The following is a 12065-nucleotide window of genomic DNA, read 5'->3' as shown; positions in this document are numbered from 1 at the left end:
CACCATGTGTGCTTTCCCCAGGAACTTGTCCGTCTTCCTTCCGCGGCTTTTGAACAGGGTCACTCTTCGGGCCAGCGTTCCTCTCAATCTGCCTGGGCTCCGGTAATGGTTTCCTAGGTGCCACCAGCCTCCTGCACCCTCCTTTCAGCCAGAGGGATCGTCCAAAAGAAGAGGGATCTTCCAACCTGAGTGTGTCACTCGCCTCCAGCTGAGAAACTTTCCCGCGGATTATAATTCCAAGTCCATATGGTGACACTCAATTCTACCCTTGATCTTTCATGCTCAGCTCCCTGGCTCCCCTAACTTGGCCAGGCACAAGGCCATGCAGTTCCCAAACACCCACAGATTCCATCACACCGCTGGGCCTGTGGACATGCTGCTTCCACCAGCAGGAGAACCTTCCCATCCATCCTCCAGCCTTCAACCTACTGGCCAGAGGCATCCCCTCGTCTGGATGCCGGCTCTGGGGCCCCAGGCTGACTTCAGGACCACTGGCTCCTTGCTCCTCCAGAGCCCCCAGCACTTCCCTGCCTGGGAACCCTCTGTCCATCCCACAGCGCTGGCTTATTGGCCCTCTGCCTCCTCCTCCATCTCTCCTTTGGGGTGGTCAAGGTCTGTTCATTTCTAGGTACTCAGAGCCCAGCAGAGCCCCTGGCACAATGAAGTACTAAACGGTAGAAAAAGGAATTACAAATGGAGTTTTCCATGCTCTCATTAACAGTCTACGCCCAGCAGTGGCCTCTGGGCTGCAAGGGGTAGGGTTGGCATGAAGGAACAGGAGGGGACTTCCTGGGGCTCCAGGAGTTTGAGTTATCATTTGTCAGAACTCATCAAATGGGTAACTTAAGATTCAGGAATGTCACTATGTAGATTTACTTGAAGGAAGAAAAAAAAAAAAAAAAACCCAAAATAGAACCATAAAGAGATACTGAGTTCTGGCTAATGATTCGCATGGTTAAGTGTGCGGATGAAGGACACTGATGTTATTTCAAGGTCAGTTCTAAATACCAAAAATCTTAGCCGGCTGGCTGGCTAGACAGATACGTGATAAAAACAAGTTTAGCAAAATGTTAACTTTTAGCAATCTAGCTGGCAGGTAGATGGCAAGTACTCACTGCGTCTTCCAACTTTTCTGCAGGTTTGAAACGCTCCGTGTAAAATATTCCATATTTATGAAACAGGACTAAAAATACCTCTTCCACCAAATGAGCTGAGTAATTTTTAAGAATGTGCTAACCTGGTGCTTTTCCACCATGAACCAGCCGGGGATCTTGTGAAAATGAGACCCCGACTCAGCGGGACTCAGCAGGCCTGAGACTGCATTTCAAATGTGCATCTGGGGGTGCTGCTGATGCTGCCGGTCCGAGGACCCCCACTGTGAGAAGTGGCGGCGGCGGGGTGGGGTGGGGGAATGGAGGCGGTCCACAACCTGCCACATTTGCTCCTGATGCCCCCAACTGCTGATGGCAACCCTGACCCCACGCCCTAAGCGGTAGCCTCAGGGCCAGAAGATCAAAGGATCCGATGCTGGGGACAGGCAGGAGCCCCAGAAAGCCCCCAAGGCCTGGGCCCTAGGCCTGCACGTGGAGGGGAACAGCCCCGCCGGGAAGCAGGGCCAGGACACGGCTCTGAGTCACACATCGGGCACAGGGCCAGCTGGGGAGGACGGCGCTCGGTGACTCAGCAGGGAGAGCAGGACGGCACCACCAGCCCCACCTGACCCTGGGCTTGGCTGACCACTCTCGCTGAGGACAGGCGACTTGTGATGGCTGCTCGGAGAACGGGACAGGGACCGGGGCTGGACCGGTACCACCTTCCCAGTTCCACCATGATGCCAGCCTGGAGAGTGACAAGGGGGCAGCAGAGGTGTCACCTGACACGTCCTCCTCCCAGGTCACAGGCCTCGGCTCTGGGGTGGGGGTGGATCGGGGTGGGGGGTGGCGGGGGGGGCAGCTGGCATCAAACTGAGCCTCAACCTGTTTTCAAGGATGGGACGCTAAGGTCCTGAAAGGAGGAGTGACTCGCTCAAAGTCCAATCCAAAAGTCACATAACTTGATCCTCAGTCTTCATCTCAATTGTGGTCGGCTGATCTGCCTAATAGGATGGTAAGCTTCCTTGGGGGCGAGAGGTAGACAGTATTTTTCAAAGACAGCCAGGCATCACCTGCCATCTCACATACTGGTCCTACAATGAGACGTGGCCACTCCCAGGTCTAGAGTTCACTCTCAGAATACACACTCTTACAGACCAGCTGCCAGGCTGTGAGGAAGCCCAGGCAGCTGGGAGGAGACCACGTGGGGCCTTCAGCCAGGGGCCAGCGCTAACCACACGACCTGTGAGCCTGGAAGCCTTCCAGCTGCTCTCCAACCACAACTGCATAAGAGACCCTCGGTGAGAACCACACAGCTGAGCCCAGCCAATGCCCAGGCCTGTGAAACCTCCTAATGAAGGGCTGTTGCAATCCTGCGCCACTAAATTCAGGGTGGGTGTGTTAGGCTAACAAATAGGCCCAGCAGGGCACTGACGACATCTTTTCACACACTGCTGTGTCCCAGAACCAAGCACCATATACAACCGGTACCTAAGAAATATCTACTCAAGGGATAAACGGACACAGGTGAAATTAAGCCCAGGGTCTGCCTGCCTCCAAAATGAGTCTCTCCTCCTGTTACCACACTGCCTCCATCATCAGACTGAGGCTCTAAGTCCCCAGGGTGGCAGGCCAGGCCCCACACCCTGGAACTGCAGGAAGTTCAATGGGAGGAGGAAATCAGCTCTGTGAGTCACCCCAGAGCGCACACACCCAGGAGAGAAGGGAAGGGAATTTTATCTGGATCCCAGAGGGGACCAGAAAACAGTAATTCCCCATAAAGCATCAGCAACAGTCCATAGCGAGCCTGAAGAATTGGAAGATCCACAAGTGGGCCTGTCTGCCTCCCACGGGCTCAGTTTACCCCCCGAGCACCCCAGGGCCTGCAGCCCTTCAGGGGGCTGTGGCTTGTTCCTTGTGATCCCCAGCTCCACAGAAGAGCCTGATATCTACCCACACTCATGCACACCAACACCGATCAACAGCAGACGTGAGAGCCGGAGACATCTGAGCCCCTCCTCTGTGCCAGGGAGGGGCTGGATCCTCTGGTGCCCACGCATGGCTGCTGCCCTTGTGAACTTTATACGTACACAACACACACACACAAACCCACAAAAACACACAAATGCCCACATTCACACACATCCACATGCATACCTGTACATGTACACACATCACACATACACACCTATGTGCATAAACACACACATGAATGCACACACACACACACTTTGCTAATTTCTCCAATCCAGCTCCTCCTAGAGCAGGGAGATGGCAGAACAGGGCCTCTCCTAGGATGGGACATGCTCCCCAGTTTCTAAAGCTCATGCTGGAGCATCACTGCTTCCTCTGAGCTGATGCCCCCCCCCAGGTCCTTTCATCACCCCATAAAAGCAGCCACAGCCTTTTGCTGAGGTCCAGGACAAACCCCACAGAACCACAGCCAAAAACTGCTCCTACTGCAATTTCACCCATTAGCAGCTGACTAACCACGAACAAAGCATCAGATGATTGCTCCAAAGGCTCCCCATCCCTCTTGGAACAAAATCCAAACAGCTCATCTGGCCCAGAAGTGACTGTCCCACCTCTCAGAGGCCATCCCCAGCCTCCTCCTGCCTCTTGTGGCTCCAGCCGCTCTGACCTTTCCTGCTGTGATGGTGACATTCACGGCAGCCCTGCCCCAGGGCCTTCGCACTGGCCACCCTTCTGCCTGAAACCTCTCCCCCTGGGCACCTGCCTGCCTGGCTCCCTCACTCCTTCAGGTCTCTGCTCCAGTGAGGTTTCCTGGGGGGATGGGGTGAGGTAGGCTTCCCTGATTGCTTTTATCAAAACCACACACAACCCCCAACCATCATCTCCCCTTTCCTTTCTTTGCGTTTTTCTTCACAGCTTTAACCACCACCTAACTGGTAGGATATATATACTTGGGTCCTGGGTTACTGTTTGCACCCCTGCCCATGAAAACATGAGCTCCAAGTGGCCAGAATTCTGCTTTATTCACTGCTACAGCCCTGTGCCCAGATCAGAGCCTGGCACTCAGCCTGGATAGAGGAAGGGAGTGCGGGGGAGGAGGAAGGAAAATAGGATGGAGGGAAGTGGGGAGGAAGAAAGGAGAAGGACCAGGGTGAAAAACAGCCATGTTCCCTTTCCTCCTACCAGCAGAAGAGCAGCCACCCCTACCCTGCCCACTGATACACTTCTGCACAAGCAGGATTTTCCTCAAACCGATGCAGGAGACCAAGGGTCTCAACTCAAATCCTCCAGGGGCCAGGCACATACGCAGGTGAGAGGAGCAAGACTGTCTAACACGCCTGGGAGCAGTGAGGACTGCGGTAGGAAACCAGGGCCACGTGCCTCAGCGCCGGCCGACCGCTCACATGTGGAGTGACGACACTGATGCCGCCAGAACACTTTTCTAGAAAACCTGGACAGTTAAGAAGGCCTGTGGAATTTCCTGATATTTAAACGTTCATTCGTACTGTCTAAAACCACTACGCCCACCAAATGGGCTGGAAGACACAGCTGTTTACAACTATGAATGGGACAGCCTCCTTAAGTACCCTCCAGCCACGTCTGCGGCTCGGTTTTTCCATTGGTAAAGCAGGGAGGAAGACGATACCTATGGCCCAGTGTTTCGGGAAGACAGGATGAGTTCCCAGATGGACGGTACTGGCTCATATCAATGTGAGCTACACTGTGTCTTCTGCACACACCCACATGCACACATGCGTGCCTCTGTGCTCATCTGCGATCACACTTACGGGGTCGTTGATGGTTTCGGAGAACAGGGGCGAGCGGTCGGAGAAGCAGGACAACACGAGCTGGATCAGCACGAGGCTGAAGTAAATGTAGAAGGTGGCGTCGCGAAAGACATCAGCTTGGGCATCCTGCACAGGAGGGGGAGGAGGAGGAGGACAGGTCACTTTCTAGAAGCAGCTGCAGCGGCCGGGTTATCTTCCAGGTTATCTCCCCTTCAAGATAACAGAAGACAGGTGTTTACATCATGGTGTGGTCCACCCTGCCTGGTCAGGGCAGCTGACATGGGGAGAAGCCCCAGGCTTGGGAGTGGATCAAGCCTACCTTCAAGGCCTGGCTCAGCTCACATTGGCCATGGCCATGGGGCTTGATCAGCTTACTAACCTCTCTGTGCCTCAGTTTCCCCACCTACAAACAGATCAGGGGTTCTCCACAGGACGGGCGACTTTGCCTTCCAGTGAACATCTGGAGTTTCTGGAGACATTTCTGGTCGGGGGTGGGAGGGCTACTGGCATGGCCCCTAAACATCCTGCAAAGCACAGGACAGCCCTCCCCCAAAACAAAAGGAAGACTCGGGCCCCAAACACCAATCCCTGCTGAGGCTGAGACACCCTGCCAGGGTGACTGTGAGATGGCAGTAAGATTATTCACAAAAAAGACTCAGTCCCTGGCCTAGCACTCTGAAAACACGAACTCAGCAAATGGCAGCTGCCGTCACTATTAAAGACCGCCTGAAATGTACACCGCAGGTGCTCAATAAACGTTTGGTCACTCCTGCTCACTTTGCCTAATGCCAGCTTCCGATTAGCCCGAAGGTGGCAGGGAACAGCAGGACAGTCTGAAATGACCCGCTCTTCACAACTCCTAGGAGCAGCAACAAGGGCCACTTCCCAGCTGGAGTGGCACCAACGCAACGTAGGAACCAGTCCCGGGCCCCCCAGGGGCAGTCGCCCTGCAAACACCACTCCCCACGCGGCTGCATTCCAGACAAAACACATGGAGAGCCGGCCTGCTCGGCTGTCACCACTGACAGAGGCTCAAAGCATGGTACGCCTGCCTCTGCCTGCTGCTCCTGCCCCTGACAGAGACACAGACAAATGGGGCTTGGAGGAAAGAAGCTTCTAGAACAAAGGTTGCATCAGGGGGAGGGAAATTCCCAGGGAAGAAGCCAGACCCACGTGGTAGCCATTCTCTGGTTCCCAAGGAAATGCATGGTTTCCACACGAGTCAGAAGGAACAGGCATCTCCCGGGCGCTGCCAAAGGAAGACATGGAACGAGGTCACACTTACCTCTTTTAAGGCAGTCATGATTTTGGATCTCAGGATGGCAAGGGCACACAGTAGGGCTATAAGCCAGAAAGTGAGCATGATCCCTGAGGACTGGACTCCCCTCCTTCTCTCGATCTGAATTAAAAAGGTAGCAAGCAGCTGGAAGAGAGAAGCATGCAACAAGAGCTGTCAGGAGAAGGTCGGGTCCCCACGGCCTCCCCAGTCTGGGGCCTGGCAGATACAGGGCCCGGAGGAGGGCTGCCCCCAGGACAGTGGTAGCAGAATGGCCTGGCTTCAGTCCCAGCTCTGCTCTCGCCTTGCTGGGTGACCTTGGGCATGTCACCAAACCTCTCTGAGCCTCTGCTGCCTCATCTGCAAAACGGAGGTGACAACAGTATTCATCTCAAAAGCCATGAGAATTTAACAAGATCCAGGATGGGATGGAAAAGTTGGGGGCGGGGGTAGGTGGGGGGTGGCACGGGCGGGGAGCTCAGTTTATCACAGAAATCGGCAGATTCCTTAAAGGACCAGAGAGTAAATATCTTAGGATTTGTGGACCATGGAGTTTCTTTCACAACCACTCCAATCTGCACTGTAGCATGAAACCAGCCTCATATGAGACAGGGAAGAGTGGATATGGTCACCTGCCAATAAAACTTTATTTACAAAAACAGGCTGCGTGCCACCCCGATTTAGAGAAGGAAGTCCAGCCTGATGCAGTGGGCTCGTCTGCCTCGGGCAGCAGTGGTAACCGCTCTCCTTTACTGAGCCTCTCTTTCCTCTGCCTCCTAGGACGCACTCACCTGCACTGACTCAGTGCAACCTGTTTTCAGCCCTGTTTGCAGATCAGGAAACTTACTTAACCTGCTACAGACAGATGCATAGTTGTCTTCAGGGAACTTTATTAGAATGACAGTGGTGGGGGGTATTCATTTCCTGGTACTCTTGAGCTAGGACTTCCGTTTTACACCTGACTCAGTGATCCACTCCAGTGTTCTTGCCTGGAGAATCCCAGGGACGGGGGAGCCTGGTTGGCTGCCGTCTATGGGGTCGCACAGAGTCAGACATAACTGAAGAGACTTAGCAGCAGCAGCAGTGATCAAGCAGAAAGAACAATGAAACCACTTTTCCTTGAAAGAAGGAGATGCCCCCGCCCTTCCGCAGACAGCCCTCTGAAGGCAGACCCCAATGCTGGTCACAGTCATGAACCCGATTCCCAAGGAGCTATGGGCACCCAGGGCACTGCCCCTCAGCCCCTAGCTGCCAGAAACCTGGATGTCTGTCCTCACCTGTCCTCCCCGGTCCTCTCGTCTCCCTCCCTCTCTGCATCTCGCCATCAGCAATGCACCTGGCTCTGCCACCAAGGCCACCCTCAGTTCACCCACCGATCACTCTGGTCTCAGCCTCCATCCCCCTGGCCCAGGTGCTCCTGGGCCCCTACTGGCCTCCCAGCTTCCACTCCTGCTCACAACCCATTCTCACCACACTCAGCTCTTAAATAAGCACAGCCTGCCATGCCACACCTTTCCCTTTCGGGTGAGGGGTTTTAACCCAGGGTCCATGAGGCTCTGGATAGAAGCCAGGGGGTCCATGAACTAGGACGAGAAACAATCATAGCTTCGCTTTCCCTCATCAGCACCACCAATGACAACTGAAAGCAACAAAGCGCAATGGCATCAGCAGTGCCCGGGGCTCTGTCACCACTAGAAGTCATACCCGAAAACAAAAAGCGAAAGGCCTCTCCTCCAACTACCATGGACGCTGCGCTGCTGTCTGGAAATTAAGGAGGTATCACACCCGCTGGTGGACCCTGATTTGAGATGCACTAATAAAGAAGCCCATATGTTTTTGCTGTTTACTCTTTTGCAAACTGTGATTAAAGATAACTGGTTTCCCAGCCCAAATGTCCTGCAACTGAAGAATCCATCCAGTCCATACAATCAAGCACACTGAGCAACTGTGGAAAAAAATAAAATAAAATAAAGGTCTTTGGAACAGCAGAGGCTGAGAAGTCAGACTCCAACTGCTCCAGTTTGCATGGTTCCAGGCACATGATTTTCTGGAAAAGGCAAAGTCACAGGGGCAGAAAACACAGTGGGAGTGGGGGAGTAGGGGAGGGCAGGGGCAGTAAGAGGGAGCTTTCGGGGGCTATGAATTGTTGTGTTGCCATGAATCTCTATTGTGTGCATGGTGCTTACCTGACAGTATCGGTTTATCAAAACGCATCAACTGCTCAAGGAAAAAAGTGAATTTTACCCTATGCAAAATAAACCTCAAGTAAAAACATAAACGGACCTCAATAAGATCTTCACACATATACATATGTGTGTATGACTGGTTTCCTCCACAAGCCTATGTGTTTTATGATTTTAAGAACATTATTCTGAGACCAGACTGGCAAAGAAGAAAGGGGTGTGTGGCACAGAAAAGGTTTGGAACCCAACTCTGGGACTGAAAAACAAGACAAAACCCGCTCACCCTGAAGCTCAAGGTCCTTCAGAGTCAGGCCCCTGCCCTTCCAGGTCCCCTGTGCCCCTCCTCGCTGCCTCTGCCCCAGCCACACAGGCCAACTCTCCATCTCCCCGGCTCTGACCCCAGGACATTTGCACGTGCTGGTCTCCCCACTGGATCCTCCCTATCTCTAGCCCCTTCAGCTTTAACATCCCGCTCATTCTTTACGCCTTAGTTCCATCATCCTTTCCTCCCTCCTCCCAACAAGACCAAACCAAATTCACCCAAGACAGCCATAGTTCTACTGTAAGATCTTCTCATTTCCAAATGGCAGCCAATACTTACCATGGTGATGCCCAAGAGGGTCGGGCTGACCAGGAACACTGGGGCCAGGAGCTTGCCCATACTTCTTTCCCAGAAAGAGTAGAAGAGGTCTGCCCAGCAGACAATCCATAGCAAAAATCCCAAGGCCTGGAAGAGAAATGCATTCACGTCTTACAGTGGACAGCCCTGGAACTGCTCCCAGCGCCCCTGCAAGAAGCTCAGCCTCGGAGGAACCGGCTACCCCCTAAACCGTCACCTGTGGTCTTCAGACACAGCACACATCCTCTGGGATCCAGCCCAGTCCCAGGCAGGGTGAGCCAGTGTCCATGCCGCCCATGCGGTCTGTGTCTCCTCTGCACCCCTGCCATGACTCTGTCACTATTCTCCCCAGCACCTGAAGACTCCAGTCTCCGACTTATCGACATCCATGGCCTACATGGGGGCCCTCACACGATGGCCATTCATCCAACAATATTAAGCCAACCAAAATTTACTGGGGGCCTACTATGGGCCACAGACGTGAAGGATAGAATGATGAATAAAACAGACAGAAGTCACTGCTTTCACGGAGCTGTGATTCCAGTGGATGGAAAAGGCAAGAGACAAACCGAAAAATACACAGTGTAACGCTAGAAATACACAGTATAACGCCATTCAGGTATGACCTAAATCAAATCCCTTATGATTATACAGTGGAAGTGAGAAGTAGATTTAAGGGCCTAGATCTGATAGGTAGAGTGGTGATGAACTATGGAATGAGGTTCATGACATTATACAGGAGACAGGGATCAAGACCATCCCCATGGAAAAGAAATGCAAAAAAGCAAAATGGCTGTCTGGGGAGCCCTTACAAATAGCTGTGAAAAGAGAGGCGAAAAACAAAGGAGAAAAGGAAAGATATAAGCATCTGAATGCAGAGTTCCCAAGAATAGCAAGGAAAGATAAGAAAGCCTTCCTCAGTGATCAATGCAAAGAAATAGAGGAAAACAATAGAATGGGAAAGACTAGAGATCTCTTCAAGAAAATTCGAGATACCAAGGGAACATTTCATGCAACGATGGGCTTGATAAAGGACAGAAATGGTATGGACCTAACAGAAGCAGAAGATATTAAGAAGAGGTGGCAAGAATACACAGAAGAACTGTACAAAAAAGATCTTAATGACCAAGATAATGACAATGGTGTGATCACTCACCTAGAGCCAGACATCCTGGAATGTGAGGTCAAGTGGGCCTTAGAAAGCATCACTACAAACAAAGCTAGTGGAGGTGATGGAATTCCAGTTGAGCTATTTCAAATCCTGAAAGATGATGCTGTGAAAGTGCTACACTCAATATGCCAGCAAATGTGGAAAACTCAGCAGTGGCCACAGGACTGGAAAAGGGCAGTTTTCATTCCAATCCCAAAGAAATGCAATGCCAAAGAATGCTCAAACTACAGCACAACTGCACTCATCTCACATGCCAGTAAAGCAATGCTCAAAATTCTCCAAGACAGGCTTCAGCAATACATGAACCGTGAACTTCCTCATGTTCAAGCTGGTTTTAGAAAAGGCAGAGGGACCAGAGATCAAATTGCCAACATCCACTGGACCTTGGAAAAAGCAAGAGAGTTCCAGAAAAACATCTATTTCTGCTTTATTGACTATGCCAAAGCCTTTGACTGTGTGGATCACAATAAACTGTGGAAAATTCTGAGAGAGATGGGAATACCAGACCACCTGAACTGCCTCTTGAGAAATCTGTATGCAGGTCAGGAAGCAACAGTTAGAACTGGACATGGAACAACAGACTCATTCCAAACAGGAAAAGGAGTGCATCAAAGCTGTATATTGTCACCCTGCTTATTGAACTTCTATGCAGAGTACATCATGAGAAACGCTAGACTGGAAGAAACACAAGCTGGAATCAAGATTGCCGGGAGAAATATCAATAACCTCAGATATGCAGATGACACCACCCTTATGGCAGAAAATAAAGAGGAACTCAAAAGCCTCTTGATGAAAGTGAAAGTGGAGAGTGAAAAAGTTGGCTTAAAGCTCAACATTCAGAAAACAAAGATCATGGCATCCGGTCCCATCACTTCATGGCAAATAGATGGGGAAACAGTGGAGATAGTGTCAGACTTCATTTTTGGGGGCTCCAAAATCACTGCAGATGGTGATTGCAGCCATGAAATTAAAAGATGCTTACTCCTTGGAAGAAAAGTTATGACCAACCTAGATAGTCTATTCAAAAGCAGAGACATTACTTTGCCAACTAAGGTTCGTCTAGTCAAGACTATGCGTTTTCCTATGGTCATGTATGGATGTGAAAGTTGGACTGTGAAGAAGGCTGAGTGCAGAAGAATTGATGCTTTTCAACTGTGGTGTTGGAGAAGACTCTTGCGAGTCCCTTGGACTGCAAGGAGATCCAACCAGTCCATTCTGAAGGAGATCAGCCCTGCCTGGGATTTCTTTGGAAGGAATGATGCTAAAGCTGAAACTCCAGTACTTTGGCCACCTCATGCGAAGAGTTGACTCATTGGAAAAGACTCTGATGCTGGGAGGGATTGGGGGCAGGAGGAGAAGGGGACGACAGAGGATGAGATGGCTGGATGGCATCAGTGACTCGATGGACGTGAGTCTGAGTGAACTTCAGAAGTTGGTGATGGACAGGGAGGCCTGGCGTGCTGCAATTCATGGAGTTGCAAAGAGTCGGACACGACTGAGCGACTGAACTGAACGCTAGATAGGAATGAGTGCGTGAAAAGTGGGAGTGTTAGCCGCTCAGTGGCGCCTGACTCTCTATGAAACCATGGACTGTGGCCGCGCACCCCCAGGTCCCTCTGTATATGGAATTCTCCAAACAAGAATACTGGAGTGGGTAGCCACGCCTTTCTCCGGGGGATCTTTCCAATCCAGGGATGGAACCTAGGTCCCCTGCCTTGCAGGCAGATTCTTTACCGTCTGAGCCATCAGGAAGAAGAAATAAAACAGATAAGATAGGGTGGTCAGAGAAGGCCTCGCCCATCAGGTGACATCTGCTGAAGAGCCAACAGTGACTACTTGAGAGAGAGAACAATTCGGGCGGAGGATATAGCAAGTGCAAAGGTCCTGAGGCAGAAATGTGTTCAGCAGGTTCATGCCTGCTGCAGCCTGAGCCATGGGCGTGACAGGAGGTGGCTTAAGAGGAG

At 51.7% G+C, this 12065-nt stretch overlaps 1 protein-coding gene across 4 annotated transcripts in view; it reads right to left on the bottom strand.

The window, feature by feature from the left end:
• The window catches only part of ABCC1 (ATP binding cassette subfamily C member 1), a 155659-nt gene that overhangs the window by 92760 nt on the left and 50834 nt on the right, over window positions 1-12065 (bottom strand). For all 4 annotated transcript variants that reach the window (XM_018040732.1, XM_018040734.1, XM_018040733.1 and 1 more), the window contains exons 3-5: window positions 8913-9038; window positions 6138-6275; window positions 4853-4978 (exon numbers count right to left, since the gene is read on the bottom strand). In XM_018040732.1, the coding sequence (XP_017896221.1) occupies window positions 4853-4978; window positions 6138-6275; window positions 8913-9038 (390 nt within the window). The remainder of the gene's footprint in view (window positions 1-4852; window positions 4979-6137; window positions 6276-8912; window positions 9039-12065) is intronic.

The sequence above is a fragment of the Capra hircus genome, chromosome 25 (genome assembly GCF_001704415.2).
Source record: "Capra hircus breed San Clemente chromosome 25, ASM170441v1, whole genome shotgun sequence".
In the NCBI taxonomy this organism is placed as follows: Eukaryota; Metazoa; Chordata; class Mammalia; order Artiodactyla; family Bovidae; genus Capra; species Capra hircus.
Note: the sequence above shows the minus strand (reverse complement) of the source record. Positions and strands in the feature narration are given on the sequence as shown.